This window comes from Euleptes europaea, chromosome 15, assembly GCF_029931775.1.
Source record: "Euleptes europaea isolate rEulEur1 chromosome 15, rEulEur1.hap1, whole genome shotgun sequence".
Classification (NCBI taxonomy): domain Eukaryota; kingdom Metazoa; phylum Chordata; class Lepidosauria; order Squamata; family Sphaerodactylidae; genus Euleptes; species Euleptes europaea.
In genome coordinates this window covers 44,764,609-44,783,300 of record NC_079326.1, presented here as the reverse complement: position 1 = coordinate 44,783,300, position 18,692 = coordinate 44,764,609, and the positions used below count along the sequence as shown (strand labels likewise).

At 43.6% G+C, this 18,692-nt stretch overlaps 1 protein-coding gene across 1 annotated transcript in view; it reads right to left on the bottom strand.

Annotated features, from left to right (window-relative positions):
• ITPRID2 (ITPR interacting domain containing 2) overlaps positions 1-18,692 on the bottom strand; it is an 80,403-nt gene that overhangs the window by 39,917 nt on the left and 21,794 nt on the right. Inside the window, exons 5-8 of the mRNA XM_056861254.1 lie at positions 15,230-15,269; positions 13,857-13,955; positions 11,086-11,294; positions 8,659-9,362 (exon numbers count right to left, since the gene is read on the bottom strand). Coding sequence (XP_056717232.1) covers positions 8,659-9,362; positions 11,086-11,294; positions 13,857-13,955; positions 15,230-15,269 — 1,052 coding nt within the window. The remainder of the gene's footprint in view (positions 1-8,658; positions 9,363-11,085; positions 11,295-13,856; positions 13,956-15,229; positions 15,270-18,692) is intronic.

Below are 18,692 nucleotides of genomic sequence, written 5' to 3'. Positions count from 1 at the left end.
CCCCCCGGTTGCCCGCCAGTTTTGAGTTCGGTTCCTCCCGAACTAAAAACCACCGAATCAGGGGAAATTCGGCTGATTTTCAGTTCGGGCCGAACCGAATTGACAGCCCTAATGATATATTGCCTTTATATGTAACTTGAAGGCAACCCAATGTAGCCCTCAGCAATTGCTCCATATTTTATGTTTAACCTCTGTTAAAAAGCGAACAACTATACAATGCGCACTATATGGCTAGTGAAACACTGCATTAAAAATGCTGTTCACAGATCTAACAAAACCACAAGAAACACCTATGCTGAAAAACAACCACATTTAAACAAAGTAACCAGCACCATGGCCAATACTAAATAGTACATTGGAAGCAATGTATTATGCAAACAAGACCAAAAGCTTTATGCTATATAATAGGAATGTTTAGTTGTGAATAAAGAAATGTCATCTACTACAGGCTATAAGCTGAATTCTGCCAGCTTTCCTTTAGTTTCTTCCACTGTCCCGCTCAGAACAGATCAGAAGCCAAGTATCATTAAATCACTATTACTGAATACAGAATTGTCAACATACACAGCATTTTATAGCCTAAGCACAAGAAAGCGTCCTGCCCCAAACAGATTCCAATCTAAAATTTGACATTGGAGGATTAATTTTATTTATTTAAAATATTTCATCTGGCCTTTCTACAACGCGGCCTCCAAAACAGAAACCCACACAGTAGAAACACATAAAGTCATGCACATCAAATTAGAAATGCCACTCTTGCAACATATATCACCACCTGCTGCCAACCAATGACATTCATATTTATTTAACATGACAGTGAACAGGGTAGGGAAGGAGATGGGCAAAGGAACGAGGGACAAATGGGAACAGATGCAGCGATGCCATACGACCAGAGAAGTCAACAAGGGCTCCAAACGCATAGCGAGGTTATTTACAAATGACTCCCCTGCACACATCTTGGCATGAGATAACCAAAGAAATTAGTTCTCCCCTAAGGACAAAAAGCAACTGCCTTTGTCAAGCTCTTAGTGGGAAAAGATTCTCATTTACAAACTCAGCCCTACAGGATGCAGACTTAATATACAATCCCAGATCTCTAAATGGCTTTGGACCAGGGAACCTAGAGTCTGCTTCCATACAGAACCTGCCTGAGCTTTAAGATAATCTTCAGAGTCCACATTGTTTTAGCATGTTCACAAAATAATGCTGCACTAAATAAATATATTACTCCCTGGGGAAAATAGTTAATTAAACTTTCTGAGAAGTGGATACTGCGTTATCTGCTGACAAATAGATCAGTGAATTGCATGAGAGATGTGGCAACTCTTCTCTTTATAGTGTCAAGAAAAAATTAAGTGTGAAATGGTAGATAAATAGCCAATTGTTGTTAAATCTAGGGAAAGGAAAGAGTTCTTCTTTGGGCATCTCCCATCCGCAGAATGTCAGGGAAAAGGCTGCTAGAGAAAGGACCCATTCTGTTATGGAGCAATTACGGAATACCCTCCCAAGAAAAGTTCACCAGCACCTACTTTACTGTGCTTCAGCTTAAAGCATCTTTATTTGCATAAGCTTTTAATGATCTTAAAAACAAAAACAAAAAAACGTAGAGCTGGAAGGACCCCAAGGGTCATCTAGTCCAAGCCCCTGCACAACGCTAGACATTCAAAACTACCTCCCCACTCTTCCAGTGACCCTTTGCTCTATGCCCAAAGAAACGCAACAAACTTCTAGGATCCTAGGCCAATCTGGTCGGGAGCAATGTTCCTTCCTGACCCGAGTTCTCTTGCTGTTGCATACAGTTGTATAGGCTGTTGATTAAGGTCTACTGCAAGGGGTTTTTCTGATGTATGTCTTGATGGAAGCCAGCTAGGAAATTCTTTTCGAAAGGAAGGGTCAAAACATTTGAAATAAAATACAAATAAGTACTACATTGGCATGTCTTTTAATTGCACCAAAAATACAAGACCTCTAAGCCTACTGTCATTTCTGACACCGAAGTTAAATCTAAAAACTAGAGAATACCGACCCAGCGCGCCAGTTTCGATGTTAACTTGGGAACTTAATTAAACTCATCGCTTCACTTAAGTACACAATGTTTTGAGGTTCATAACATTTTAGTATTTGGATAAGATATTATGGCGATGATAAAAACTTTACAAGTCTCTGGATATGAAGGTGAAATGCTTCATGGCTTGTGCAGAAACCTACACTCAGGAAGTAGTATTTAAAAATCAATTTGATGGGGTTTGAAGCCCTAGACCATCACTCCCTACAACACCCTTGCTTTCTCAAGAGAAGTTAAGAGAAACTACTTGCATTGTTGCGGAAGATATGTGGTATATTTAGGTACTGAGCCCTAAATCTGTACTCATGGTCTTCATCATGCATATAATCGGTTTCTAGAGCGGTTTAGCTTGGAATGGTTAAGGGGAGACATGATAGAGGTCTATAAAATTATGCATGGTATGGAGAGAGTGGACATGGAGAAGCTTTTCTCCCTCTCTCATAATACTAGAATGGGGGTCATCTGCTGAAGCTGGAGGGTGAGAGATTCAAAACAGATAAAAAGAAGTATTTCTTCACACAACGCACAGTTAAATTGTGGAACTCCCTGCTTTGGCAACTGGACTCTATCGCATTGAAGTCCCTCCCCCTCCAAACCCTGCCCTTCTCAGGCTCCGCCCCAAAAATCTCCAGGTATTTCCCAACCCGGAGCTGGCAACCCTACATATCCCCTCCTATTTTCATGCTTCATGTTGGGGAAAAAATACTTTTTTTTAAGAGGCAGTAAATACAAAAGATACAATTATGTCCATATTAGTATTTGTTGTATTTAAGAAGATGTATGCTGTGTCCAGGGTGTAAGGAGACTTGGGATATGTGGACTATCTAACATCAACTGTATGAACTTGCCCATGAAGCAGCCATGAGTCAGACCCTTGTAGTGCAATACTAAGAAGAGTTACCTTTTTTCAAGCCCATTGACCAGCATGGTGTAGAGCGGTGGTTTTGAATGGCGGACTCTGAGCTGTAGAACCAGGTTTGATTCCCCACTCCACCACATGAGCGGCAGACGCTAATCTGGTGAACCGGGTTGGTTTCCCCACTCCTACATATGAAGCCAGCTGGGTGACCTTGGGTCGGTCACAGTTCTCTCTGCACTCTCTCAGCCCCACCTACCCTTACCAGGTGTCTGTTGTGGGGAGAGGAAGGGAAGGAGATTGTAAACCGGTTTGATTCTTCCTTAAGTGGTAGAGAGAGTCGGCATATAAAAACCCACTCTTCTTCTACCATAGGGAGCCCCGTGGTACAGAGTGGTAAGCTGCAGTACTGCAGTCGAAGCTCTGCTCACGACCCGAGTTCGATCCCATAGGAAGTCGGTTTCAGGTAGTCATCTCAAGGTTGACTCAGACTTCCTTCCTTCCGAGGTTGGTAAAATGAGTAGTTGGCTTGCTGGGAGTAAAGTGTAGACAACTGGGGAAGGCAATGGCAAACCACCCCATAAATATAGTCCGCCTCATAAACATTGTGATGTGGCGTCACCCCATGGGTCAGTAATGACCCAGTGCTTGCACAGGGGACTACCATTACCTTTAACTCTGCTTTGGAGTGCACTGCAAGCTTACCACAACCAGGGTTATCTACTCTGAATGGCAGCAGCACTCCAGGGGTCTCAGGCAGAGATCTTTCACATCACTTACTACCTGACCCTTTTAATTGGGGATTGAACCTGGAGCCTTCAGCATGCAAGTCAAACACTCTACTATTGAGCCACAGCCCATAGCTTGGTCTTGGACAGCCTGAAGAACGACATTCCCCAGTTTCCCAATACCTGATCTACCACTACCATGTCCAAGATATCAGGGTGGGACAGATGCTTCACCCAGAGGCCTCCGTATGACCTTCTTCCTTATGACCTTCATCCACCAAGAATTAAAGGGGAAGCAAACCAGGCAGTTGAGGGCTGATGGCACAGGCAAGTTTGTTTTAATTTTACCTCTTTTTTTGCACATGCCACTACTCTCAGCATGTTTCCGGACCAGAAAAAGCACACATTGCAGTAGCTCATGCAGAGATATAACAGGCAGCCTCCTCCACAGAAGACATGCTGAGTCTGTGCACTGGGAATGATTTAATGACTCAATCATACGTAAAAGAGGAATTACCCCAGTGGAGGCTTACTGGAAAGAAGAAAGCCAGATCACAGAATGATGCAGTGAAGAAGAGTTTTCTCTGGGCAGAGGTTCTGTGGCCTCATAGCAGCCTTTAGTTCGCTGGATGCACAAGAGGAGCAGGAGGAGGACAGTTGGTTTTTATACCCCATTTTTCTCTACCGAAAGGAGTCTCAAAGTGGTTTACCATCACCTTCCCTTCCCCACAACAGACACCATGTGATGTAGGTAAGGCTGAGTTTGGAGAGAAGTGTGACTGGCCCAAGGTCACCCAGCAGGCTGCATGTGGAGGAGTGGGGAATCAAACCCGGTTCTCCAGAGTAGAGTCCCGCTGCTCTTAACCACTACACCATGCTGGAAATGAATGCCTCTTCACAAACCACACTTAACCATGTTATCATTCTTCATTGTTGACCAGCGATTCAGGATACTGGTTTCATGCAAGCCAATAGCCAGAACCCAGCAACACAAAAAACCGAATCCAACAACTTCCCAATGACTACAACCAAGCGCAGATGAAGACATTTGATTCCCTTCTTCCCAATTCAAAAACAACAATAATGTTCAGTCTGCATCAGGGGGTTCAGAAGAATCTAAACAGTGCTGTCTGTCCTAAATTCATAACGCTGCGATTGCCAGAGAGCACTGAGACGAAAAGGCAGGACACATGGGATTCAGAACATATCACAGTAAATCATAACTGGGTGGGGAAAGACCACGGGAAAGGGTGAAGCCCATGCAAAGGAATAAATCAAACCTTATAATTGGAAACACACAGATGCACATCCCTTCTAATCTCAGAATGGTTCACAAATCTTGCCTTCATCTTTTTAAAATTCACCTCCACAACCCTCGTGCAGATTAGGCACTTCCTTAAGAAAAAGATCCAATATCTAACAGATCCCTCCCCCAAAGAAGCCAGACATTCGCTGTCTGTAGCCACTCAGTACATTAGAGGTTTCTAAACTGTGCTCCGTGGAGCACTTGGTGCTCCGCGAAACATCTCCCAGTGCTCCGTGAACAGATTGGAAAGAGAAACACTACTGTCATTCGGTTTAGAATATAGGTGCTTAGGGGGAAATTAGTGCTCCGCGATGCATTTCTCTCCTGAAAAGTGCTCCATGACTCAAAACATTTGGGAACCTCTGCAGTACATTAACACCCTTGCCTTCACCTGCAGTACAAAGCTCTTAGATCTGTCCTATCATGGCCAAAACATGAGGAAAGATAAAAATGAAACACACATTTCCATAATTCAAACAGAACACAAATATAGATGAATATAAGTTTAAACAACAGATACTGCATTTTTTTTCAAAATAAATCTATTTGATTTATGATGATGATGATGTATTAGTTTTGTATCCCGCCCACTATCCCGGCCAAGGATATATAAGTTATCTTACATGCCATTTGATGGGTCTGGATTTGCCGGTGAGATACTGGGGTGGCTATTACTTGTTCTTTCGGTCATCCGTCCTTTGTTTGGGCCGCAGGATCCAAACAGGGCCTGCATTTCGGTCTGCCGTTTTGTAAGCCTTGCCCCACTCCACCCATTCCCAACTTCCTTAGCCAATATCAACAGTAGGCACCAGCTGCAGAGAATCCTGATTGGACCGCAGAACAGAGGACCCCCACACACACACACAAAAAAAAGTGGCGGAGGAAACTTTGCTCTGACTCATGCCCGCAGTGGATATCTTGACAGCAACAGACTTCCTAAAGGAGCACAAACCTCAAAGGCTTCAGGGTGACATGGAAAAAACAACAACCCTGCTTTAACATCTCTGTCGAGTTCTGCTTATGGGGGAAAAGTTGCAGAAGCAAAGCTAGGGAAGTGGCAGACTAGGAGCCCCTTTGTCACATTTCAACACCTTCTTATTGTTGAAAATATGTCCCTTAAGATTTATCACCCACAAAAAATGAGGAATTATTCCTATTTTTGGTTGTGACATCTGGGATTTCTCACTTGCATGGATTAAAATTCTGAAACTAAAGTGTGTGTGTGTGTGTGTTATGAACAGTCACTTCCAATGTAAGGTGACCTTATGAATTAATGACCTCCAAAACATCCTATAATGAACAGCCTTGTTCAGATCTTGGCAGCTGAGGCCATGGCTTCCTTTCTTTCTCTTTTCTTGCAGCCTTCAACTTTTCCTAGCAATATTGTCTTTCCCCGTGAGTCTTAAAGCAGCTCATGGCATAATGCAGCTGTCTTGCTGAAGCTAAGCAGTTCCAGATCTGATCAGTGCCTAGATGTGGGGAGGGGGGAACCTCCCGAGAACCTAGTGCTATAAGTTCCATGGTTTGTGGGAGGGGGCACAGTTATAGCTATTGCGTTGTTTTGCTATGTAATTTATTGTTACGGCCATTGGCCAGCATAAAATAACAAAGCAATACAGGTACCTATATAACATTAATAAAAAATAGAAGGAAAAAGGAAAAATAAAAAGTAAAATAACATGGCCTAAAATAAACTGATTAAATACATTATCAGCGTAACAAAGTACCAAATAAACATTGCACATTATATATTGTACCCGTCACTCATCATCTGATGAATCACTAATAATATCACCCTTTTTATTTTGAACATTCCTTTTAGTAATGGCCTCCCGGCAAAATTTAGCTACATCGTAAGAAATAGCGGGGGTTTTATCTTCAAGCAAAAATTGGATAATTGAGCTCTCTTCAATTATAGATTGATGAGAATGACCAAATCATTGTTGTTTTGCTATGTAAATATTTTGTGTTTTGTTTGTGTGATTTAATGTGGCAATATGTATGTTGCAAGATGTATGTTGCTGTTGATTTAAAATGCATGCCTCCAGAGTAAGAAAGAGGGGGACAATTATGATTGGATGGCACCTGTTCCCAAGGGGGCGGACTTGACTTGTTTGTGGAGAGAGTTTTGTTCTGTGTGTGAGGGAGGAGAGTTGATGGAGCTGCTGTGGAGAATGTGTTCTTGGTGGCAAGTTAGGAAATTAAGCTTTTGTGGAAATTAGCAGCCTAAGCAGCTAGTGAGAAAATAAGCCTTTGTGGCTAAGTCTATTTAAGGAACTCTAGAGAAAGAAGAACTGTACCTATCTGAAACCATTACGCTCCTGGACTTTACAGACACCATTATCCAGTTATACCTCTAAATAAACTCTAGATATGTTTAAAAGAACAGCTGTTTTGTTTGGTATGAAGGATTCCCTTTTACTTCACACCCACCCCCACGTGCTGACCATTCTGTCATTCTACCAAATATAACTAAATATAATTAAACTGAGGCTATCGTATTTTGGTCACATTATAAGAAGACAAGAGTCACTGGAAAAGATCATCATGCTAGGAAAAGTTGAGGGCAGCAGGAAAAGAGGAAGACCCAACAAGAGATGGATTGACGAAATAAAGGAAGCCACAGCCCTGTTTGCAAGATCTGAGCAAGGCTGTCAAAGATAGGACATTTCGGAGGACTTTGATTCATAGGGTCGCCATGAGTCAGAAGCAACTTGACAGCACTTAACACACACACACAGAGAGAAAGAAGAACTGAACCTACCTGAAACCATTACGCTCATGAACTCTACAGGCACCATTATGCAGTTATACCTCAAATAAACTCTATATATGTTTAAAAGAACAGATGTTTTGTTTAGTATGAAGGATCCCCTTTTACCCACCCCCCTTCCCACATGCTGACTGTTCTGTCATTCTACCAAATATAACTAAGCCATCCCGTTCTTGGGGTTCAACTAGGAAGTCTATGAGAACCTTTTGTGGCAGTGAAACTATGTAGGAAACGCTAAGGAAGGAAAGGAGGCGGCATAATACACATCTCCTCAGAACACTACAGAGAGGTGCCTTTACAGGTGTTACATAAAAGGGGTTTCAGAAAAGAACAAAACATTAAAGCTATGAAATTGTGTATGTTGGCTTTTTGTGTAATACGGGAAAAATGAATTGACGATTTGTGGGTTTAAAGATTAAAAGAATAAGAATGTAGGCATGATTGAGAAAAGTTTGGTTGTAAGAATATTTAAAAAATAATTTTGTATTTGTAGCTACAGAACAGGTAATAATTTCTTAATTAGATTTATATTCGATACAAACTAAAACAGAAGTATCTTTTTGTCTGTTTGGTTCTTTCTTTCTCTTTCTTTCTCTCTTTCTTTCCCCTTTTTATCCTGTTTATCATCTTGATGTAATTTTGTTGGCAATAAATTTAATTTTTTTAAAAAGAAATTGTACATGTTGGTTTTGTTAGCAAAGTAACACAGCAATACAACTAATTACTGTTATTACCTGCCGTGGGTCCCACTTTGGTGTGGGAGAAAGGTGGTTTATAAATGCTTCAATAAATGCAAAGAAACAAAACCCCACAGAGTTGGCCTTTTAAGTCTAACTTGCCATTTCGAATGTTAACGTTCAACACCATGGCGGTTGTCCTCCAACACCATGGAGGACACAAATATTGCATTGCACAGTGCTTTCCACTTACCTCTTCCATCTCAAAAGAGTCCTTCTGCTGCAGTATGAGATTGACAATGGATGGGTTTGCTATCGGAGCACAGGGTTCTTTATCCGGCAGTGACATCAGAAGCTCTGGCAGCTCAGAATTACCCTCAAGGCCACAAGTGCCCGAGACGGGTATTTCGCTCTCGAGACCGGATGAGCCCTTAACAGCAGCTTGCTCATTAGGTCCATCTGAATGACCAAGGGAGTCCTGATTTTGCTCATCTTCACAAGGCGTGTGGTTGCCTTGCATTCCTTGTGTAATGTTAGCTCCAGAAGAAAGTTCGGAAGCATGAACATCCATAATGCTCAGCTGATTGCCAGGTACCTCCTCTTTCACTGTAGCCAGCAAAGATGCTTTGAAGTGTTTTGGTGTTTTGGGTTCATTTTTAGAGTCAGAGTCCTCAAGCTGCCCGCTTTCAGCTTTCCCCTTTTCAACCGGCGAAGGCGTTGAACAACTGCCCGCTTCAGCAGCCGGCTGGTTCCCGCAGAGGTTGAGCTTAGATAAGGTCTTCATCAAACGGCTCGCAGTGTTGCTTCGGGTTAGAGGCGGTGGGCTCGCTGCCTCTTTGCTGGAAGCCGTCGAGTTCATGCTCCCGATTTTCTGCAACGGGGTGCCAGAAACTTGCGAATATAAGGAAGAGAACGCATTGGCCACAGTAGTGAGCACTTCAATTTGACGAAAGCGACCTGGCAGAGACAAAACAGATGACAAACAGAACAATGGATGGCATTGTAAAATTCAGCCATGAAGCTACGAATGACTTGGAACTGGCAAAGGTGAAAAAGCAAACACACAAAAGCAGTGAAGAGTTCAGTTTCTCACAGCAAGATAACTTGGCTATAACACATTGACAGCTTCAAGTTTCTGAAATCTGGTTAAATCACAAGTTTGGACTTTAAAGGGAAAAAAATCCCTCTTCTAAGGAAAGCTATGTCCTCAAAATGATGTGTCAGATAGGATTTCATACCTTTATTCTTTTTTAGATCACTACTATTACTACTATAGTCCACACACACTAAACTCCACAGTTGCTGAGGAACCACCTTTTGAAGGAAACTAAACATTGGATCCAGGGAATGGATCATGCAGAGGCCATGGATCTTCCCAGCCTTCCTGTTTCCCCCACATCCTTTCCAAGCCCAGGAAATTTTATCCCCAGGTTGTGAGAGCCACATGGAGTAAAAGCTACATGGTTCACAAGGCCACAGCAGAGAAATCATTCTCTTCCTCCTCATACATCAGCGGAGCTCCACTCCCGGAAGAAGCAAGGAGTGATTTTGCCAACGTCCCCCTACAACCTCCCAACCTGCACAGCTCCACATGGGTCTTGCGACTCCAGAAATAAACTTTCATGTAGCTGGAAAAAACTGTTGCTGGGAGGAGAAAGCTGAGAAGATGGCTCCAACCCATCAGGTATATTTCCAACTATGTGCCTAAGAATCTCACAGGTATAGAAGCAGCAGGGTTTTGGTTTTTGGTGAGTGTTTTTTGTGATGTGGGTAAAAAGAGGGCAGAGAAATTCTATAACCTTTGCCCGCACCAATCCTTACTTCCCCCCCTTTCCTCCCCTTCTCCATTAAGTCCAACACCTCCTCATCTCTCTCAAGACAGCTTCTCACCCTTTTAATTCATCTACTTTGAACATAACATAAGAAAGGCCATGCTGGAAAAGACCAAGGCCCATCAAGTCCAGCAGCCAGTTCACACAGTGGCCAACCAGGTGCCTCTAGGAAGCCCACAAACAAGACGACTGCAGCAACATTGTCCCGCCTGTGTTCCAAAGCACGTAATATAATAGGCAAGCTCCTCTGATCCTGGAGAGAATAGGTATGCCTCATGACTAGTATCCATTTTAACTAGTAGCCATGAATTGCCCTCTCCTCCATGAACATATCCACCCCTCTTAAAGCCTTCCAAGTTGGCAGCCATCACCACATCCTGGGGCAGGGAGTTCCACAATTTAATGATGCGTTGTGTGAAGAAGTACCTCCTTTTATCTGTCTTGAATCTGTCACCCTCCAGCTTCTGCAGATGACCCCACATTCTAGTATGATGAGAGAGGGAGAAAAGCTTCTCCCTGTCCACTCTCTCCACACCATGCATAATTTTATAGACCTCTATCATGTCTCCCCTTAACTGCCTTCTACTTCCCACTAGATCGCCTTATTTACTTCATTTATACCCTGCCTTTCTCCCCAGCGGGGATCCAAAGCGGCTTACATCCTTCTACTTTCTTCCATTTCACCCACACAACAACTCTGTGTTTCTGCACCACTGACACCGCTATTGCTTTTTCGCTTCCCATAGGTTAAGAACAAAACCGAGACCATATATTTCCGGAACATGTGACCTCACCTCTAAAGCAATGTAACACTTTATTATGCTTTAATTGCATACGGCATTACTTACTTGTCAAAGCAAAATTTGGATTTTCTACTTCCATGCGTTGCAACTGGGCATTCAGAAACACTTTGATATCTATCCCTCTGGCGAACGATGATGAGTTAAAAAACCTTGGCGGGATTTTAGAAGCAATATCTGGTTCATCACGGCCGAACCCCAGATTGTAGAGAACCTCTTCAGGATCCTCCTCGTACAGTTCTAGTAGTTCAGACACACTAGACAAAAAAATATACAAGAATTTTCTTCTCCCGCTCTAGGAAATAACACCTTTAATATGGATAGGTAGTCTGCTGAGTTTACTTCAAAACTTTCATTTCGAAAACAGAGGACTTAGGCTGGTTTAGATGCAACTTCTATCAAAGTGAGACTTACTTTCAAGGAAAGTAAGTTTAGAAAGAAAGAGGAGGGGAGGGGCTGTGGCTCAGCGGTAGAGCATCTGCTTGGCATGGAGAAGGTCCCAGGTTCAATCCCCGGCATCTCCAGTTAAAGGGACTAGGCAAGGAGGTGATGTGAATGCCTGAGACCCTGGAGAGCTGCTGCTGGCCTGAGTAGACAATACTGACTTTGATGAACCAAGGGCCTGATTCAGTATAAGGCAACTTCATGTGATGTTTAGAACCAGGATGTAACACCATAACTTCTTTCCCATATAGAGTCTCAAATTGAAGCATTGTAGATTTTAAGGGAACATATGTCAATGCAAATTCCATGCTTACATCTGCCTTTGGTCAGTGGATATAAATCAGTTCCCACATGAAGCTGCTTTATACTGAATCAGACCACCAGTACATCAAGGCCATTGCCTATGCAGCAGCTCTGCACATTTAAAGCTAAAATAAAAGCTTGAACAAAGGATTTCCTCAGCTTAAGAAGAGTTTTTTTTTATATGCCGACTTTCTCTACCTTTTTTTAAGGAGAATCAAACTGGCTTACAATCACCTTCCCTTCCTCCCCCCACAACAGACACCTTGTGAGGTAGGTGGGGCTGAGAGAGCTCGGAGAGAACTGTGACTAGCCCAAGGTCACCCAGCTGGCTTCATGTGTATGTCAACATATGAGTGGGGAAACCAACCAGGTTACTGCACATTACAGTCCGCTGCTCATGCGGAGGAGTGGGGAATCGAACCCGGTTCTCCAGATTAGAGTCCACCACTCTGATGGTTAAGCATTGTGCCTTGTTGTATTAAAATATCTGTCCTCATCACAATTAAATACCAAGACAATCAACAGCAGGAAAGTTTCTCAAGCAGGGTGCAAAATTTGGTGGAACCTTAAACGTATGTTTTAAGACCTCTAGCTAAAAACACAAAACTCGTTCGTTGAACTCTTCTGAGAACCAAGATGCAAAACATTGAGGACACTTGCCCATAATTATTCTTGGAATGGCCTGCTCTCCTATTTATGAAGAAAGAGAACCATCAGAAAAAGAAGGGAGCAGCCCAACTACATCCCACCTCCTAACACTGACCTAGTCCTAGGTGGAGAAAAGAGAAAGAATGGCAGAGCAGCTGACAAGGCTGGCAAATCCTGTTTCTTCACAACAACAAAATCAAGCCCATTTGGAGCCTTGAAACCAACCCAAAGGGACAGCCATGGTTCTTGTTTGCATATGTGTGTGTTAAATGCCGTCAAGTCGCTTCCGACTCAGGGCGACCCTATGAATCAATATCCTCAAAAACATCCTATCGTTAACAGCCTTGCTCAGATCTTGCAAAGTGAGGGCTGTGGCTTCCTTTATAGAGAGTCAACCCATCTCTTATTGGGTCTTCCTCTTTTCCTGCTGCCTTCAACTTTTCCTAGCATGATTGTCTTTCCAGTGACTCTTGTCTTCTCATAATGTGACCAAAGTATGATAGCCTCAGTTTAGTCGAAGCCTTTAAACAGTTTAGTCATATGTTGATCTACAGGAAGAGTTAAGTGGATATGTCATATGTTGACATATTTTCATATGATGGCATATAGGAGGGGTTAAGTGGATGGTGGTCAGATTCTAACATCAAAAAGGGTGAGCAGCTGAGCAGGGGGGCTCTAATTGATCCAAGGTGACAGGAAAATGCATGGGAAACTGGGGAGGTGGGAGCAAGGGAAGTTACAGGGTGAGTAGCTGTAGCTTAGAGGCAGAGCTTCTCCTTGACATGCAGAAGGTCCCAGGTTCAATCCCCGGCATCTCCAGTTTAAAGGCTCGGGCAGTAAGTGATGCAAAAAACCTCAACCTGTGACTGCAGAGAGCCGCTGCCAGTCTGAGAAGACAATACTGACTGTGATGGACCAAGAACCTGATTCAGTATAAGGCAGCTTCATGCATCTTCCCTTTACTCACATGTCCCTCCCGAACATTAAAATCAGCTCCACCCATTCAGCTAGCTTTAGACCCAAAGTAGATGGATCCATGAATGACAAACAAGGCTGTCCCTCATGATGTCTAGCTTGACTCACAGCTGATAAAACTCTGGGAGCTATGAGTTAGTATCTATACGCCCAATGGGATATTAGCAAACTAGACATCAAAAGCTGTTCAGGACACTGACCAAAGTTAATTCAGGAAGGGTATCCGGTGCGGGGGGGGGGGGAGAAGGAGAGAGTACATAAGAAAAGCCACGCTGGATCAGACCAAGGCCCATCAAGTCCAGCAGTCTGTTCACACAGTGGCCAACCAGGGGCCTCTAGGAAAGCCCACAAACAAGACAACTGCAGCAACACCATCCTGCCTGTGTTCCACAGAACAAGACATTTCATTGACCTATTCCACACGGCTAGGATATCAGTTCTTTGCTTACCTTGACACTGTTGCACTGCTTTTCCCAGAGCCAGTCGAATTCATGCTTCGGCCCTTCTGATGAAACTGAAGCCTCTTGTCCTTCGCCAACATACCGTTACTGACCATACAAATGAATCAAGAATAATAAGGCCATAAGTTTCCTTTCTTCCAAAGGGGTTCAACATTATTTCTATTTTCTTAAGGGTTCATCATTGTCATGAGTGCAAGGGGGGGGGACATCTTTGACTAAAACATGTCCTTGAAGTATGTCGTTCATCCATGTACTAAAAAGCAGGAGTCCTCCAAAAACCTTCTCTTATCTTAGAATTGGAAGGGACCACCAGCGTCATCTAGTCCAACCCCCTGCACAATGCAGGAAATTCACAACCAACTCCCCCAGACCCCCAGTGACCCCCCCCCACTCCATGCCCACAAGGTGGCAAAAAAAAATACCCCCAGGATCCCTGGACAATCTGGCCTGGAGGAAAATTACTTCCCGACCCCAAAGTGGTGATTGATACTACCCTGGGCATGCAAGAAAGGGCCACAAGAGCCAAACACTGATGCAAACCTTCCTGCCCTCCCTCTCATGAACTGCCTAAACTCACAGAATTAGCATTTCTCTTCTTTTGCATCTTCTCTCCTCTGATATTGTCTCCGCTGAGAAGCCGTCGGGGGGGGTATGTTTCACTTTCAGGGAACTGTCCCAAATGTCTTCACAGATCTAGTCAAAGTGCTCTGTTCTGTATTTTTGGCACAGTTTCCTTCCAGAGTCTGACTGCAGCCACAGGCCACAAATGGAGCACTCTCACCACCTCCAGTAAGTCACATGAAAGAGCCTTGGCTTCCAGGCCTCACCCCGCAGATCCAGCTGCCAGATCACAGCAGGAGAAAAGAGCCCTGAGCACATACAGAGACCCAGAATGCACACCAAGGTGTGGAGGCCCCGGGTTCAAACACCCATTCCGTTGGGAAGCTTGTTGGGTTACCCCGAGACAATCACTCTTGGTCAGCCTCACTTCCTTCACTTCCTATGAGGACAACATTAAGGAGGAGAACCACGTACATCTCCCTGAACTCCTTGGAGGAAAGGCAAGATAAGAAAGCACTAAAAAAAAAAAAAACACAAATGCCAACGGGGGCCCTATGTGTCTGTGGGGATCTGACCCAGGTATTTTGAGATAGGTCCTTTAAAAGCTTTTTAAAAAAAATATCTTTTCAATCCTTTTTAAAAATAATTTTTCAATTTGCTTGGACATTATTAAAAATGCTTCCCCACAATCACTTTTTCTAAGCTTAAAGAACAAGCTCCCAATAGTGACACTTCAGAGAAATTAATGTTTTGCAGAGAATGCCAGCCATTATTCCCATGCCAGAAATGAGATTATTTACCAGATTTCCATTTGTTCACCACCTTGGTGCAGCTGATTAGCTGAAAAGGGAAACAATACACATAAATTTCCTGCACTGTAATATAAATAACCGTGAACAAATAGCAACCACCAGATCCAATAATAAACAGTGTAGTTCTTTTCAGCTTGGGCATTAGTGCTATAAAGTCTTATAGTACATGCAGCCAACTTCATACATTAACACTCATGAATCTGCCTTATACTGAATCAGACCCTCGGTCCATCAAGGACAGTATTGTCTACTCAGACTGGCAGCGGCTCTCCAGGGTCTCAGGCAGAGATCTTCTACATTACCTACTGCTCGGTCCTTTTAACTAGAGATGCCAGAGATTGAAACAGGGACTTTCTGCATGTCGAGCAGATGCTCTACCGCTGAGCCATGGCCCCTCCCATACATACTAGATTAGGATTAAGGACACACGGCTTGTGCAGGAAGCTTTTCTAGGGTGAAGCTGAGGGACACTGGTGTACAAGGAGGAAGAGTCAGGTGACAGGATGAGGAGACTGTCCTCCCACTGTGGAAAGGCAACAACCACTTTCCTTATTTGTGAGATAAGACTGAGCAAATTGAATGAACAGCCGATCCCAGGGACTAATGTGGTGCTGAGCCTACCATTTCAAGGATCATAGAATCATAGAGTTGGAAGGGGCCATACAGGCCATCTAGTCCAACCCCATGCTCAATACAGGATTGGCCTAGAGCATCCCTGAGAAGTGCTTGTCCAGTCGCTGCTTAAAGACTGCCAGTGAGGGGGAGCTCACCACCTCCATAGGTTGCTGATTCCACTGTCAAACAACTCTTACTGTAAAAAATTTTTTTCTTAATATCCAGCCAGTACCTTTTCCCCCACAATTTAAACCCATTATTGCGAGTCCTCTCCTCTGCTGGCAACAGGAACGGCTCCCTGCCCTCCTCTAAGTGACAGCTCTTCCAATACTTAAAGAGAGTAACCATGTCCCTCCTCAACCTCCTCTTCTCCAGATGAAACCTTCCCAAGTCCCTCAGCCTTTCCTCGCAGGGCTTGGTCTCCAGGCCCCTGATCATCCTCGTCGCCCTCCTCTGCATCCCTCCATTCTGTCCACATCCTTTTTGAAGTGAGGCCTTCAGAAGTGCAAAGTTCATCTGAATACCAACAGCCTGTACAGGTTAGGTTTACCCTACGCAGCTATCACCCCTGCCTCCTTCTCTTTGCAAAGGTGTCCACGTGTCACACATGATGCCTGAAGAGCCATTTGAGGCAGGGCACAGGCAACAGGCTTTTCAAAGGCTTGATGCATAAAGGTGCCAACCCCTTGGTGGTGGCTGGAGATCTCCTGCTATTACAACTCTTCTCCAGCCAACAGAGATCAGTTCCCCTGGAGAAAATGGCCACTTTGGCAATTGGACTGTATGGCATTGAAGTCCTTCCCCTCTCCAAACCCCGCCCTCCTGAGGCTCCACCCCAAAAATCTCCAAGTATTTCCCCAACCTGGAGCTGGCAACCCTACTGATGCATGATGATATCATTGCTGTTCATGGAGCATGTAGTCACTGTCACCTCCTGTTATGGTCTCTTTGCAATCAGGTGCTTCAGAAAAACCCACAAAATGTAGCCTGACTGGAATCAATTCAGATCCAGGATTAGGCCATGATCTGAGACCTCCAGCATGGTGTTGTGGTTAAGAGCTGTGGTTTGGAGAAGTGGACTCTGATCAGGAGAGCCGGGTTTGATTTCCCACTCCTCCACATGAGCAGAGGAGCCTAATCTGGTGAACTGGATTTGTTTCTCCGCTCGTACACATGAAGCCAGCTGGGTGACATTGGGCAAGTCACATTCTCTCAGCCCCACCTACCTCACAGGGTGTCTGTTGTGGGGAGGGGGAGGGAAGGTGATTGTAAGCCGGTTTGAATCTCCCTTAAGTGGTAGAGAAAGTTGGCATATAAAAACCAATTCTTCTTCTTCTTCTTTTTAAGTAAGCCTTGAACCTGGCTGAAGGTATATCTGACACCAGGCAGTACAGGAATATATAAATTTGGGCATGGTCAGAGGTACAAGTCCTTTGGTTGTGAGCCAAAGGGCTCTCCTGGCCCTTACCCTGTGGCTCATAACCTTAAATGAACTGGACCACTGGATTGAAGACCAGCACGAGTTATAGCTGGTTGTGTTCTGTTTTGTTTTATTTAAATTGTATTTATGAATCTTGTAAGCTGATCTGGCTATCCTGAGGGAGAAAAGCGGTGAATGAACGTACTAATTATGTAAGCAACAGAGGGACAGGGAACCAAAAAGAATGTACCAAGTTCATTGCTCTCAACAATGCAAGTCATGCTACCCTTCAAAGCTCTGAAAAGGTGAACCATCCATAACCAGACTTCTTAGTCTACAGGTCTGACTCCACGATAGGAAACGTATATTGAATATTCAGAAGCCATTGGCTTAAAACAATAACTCAGGAAGCAATGCAGGTCTTATAAGTGAGTCTTGGCAGACATCAAGACAAGCCATAAATTCCTCTCCATATTCTGGCATTAAATGTAATCCTCATCTCCTAGACTCCTTTGTGAATGCCACTTCAACGCAGCTATTTCACAATCAGGTCACTTTTAGTACATTTAACCATAGGCTATTACAACAAGACACCAATTGCACCTGGTAACGGAGGGGAAGATTAACCACACACATTTCGCAATAAAGCCCAACACCTATATAATCACCTACACAAACTGCAAGCTGTCTCAATCTCAGCCCAATTTTTTTTAAAAAAACTATATTTGCAAAAACAGTTGCTCTTGATACACACCCTCATAAAAGACAGCAAATAATAACTGCTGTAGACCAATCTTTACAAAGGGAAGGAGTCAAAATTCCTTTCACGTCCCTTCATACAATGGGCACCTTAACACATAATGCATTATGTTTTCAACTGGTACAACTTCCATTTTGCTCATAGATGGATACAGTCGGATAGCAATACAAATAGATAAAGTAAATTTTACCAACCTAAACTGAACGTCTGTTACAGTGAAATTGTTTTACCCCATATATTACTGATTTCGTACAATTATGTAAAAGGAAAGGCAATATGTCTGTCTGTGTGTGTTTAGATCAACACAGATGTTGGTAAATACATTTTGTTCTCTGCCGCCATTCTGAATTTTTTAATTTGCAATAATGATGGCACCTCCCATCAAAGCCTTGATCCTGCTGCATCTAAACAAGATGTCAACAACAGCTGACAAAACATACAAGAGATGGTATTTCCTCCAAAATATTTTAATATCCCAAGAAAGACCAAGAACAGCAGCCTCAGTTTCTGTTTTCATAAACATCTTAGAACCCATGATAAATGGGTCAGGTTGATTGGCCAGGGATATCCTGTCCGATCGCCCGCCATTATCTTGCCCTAGATCCTGTCTTCTTTGACAGTCCACTATCTGCTGTAAACATCTCTGGCTACACCTG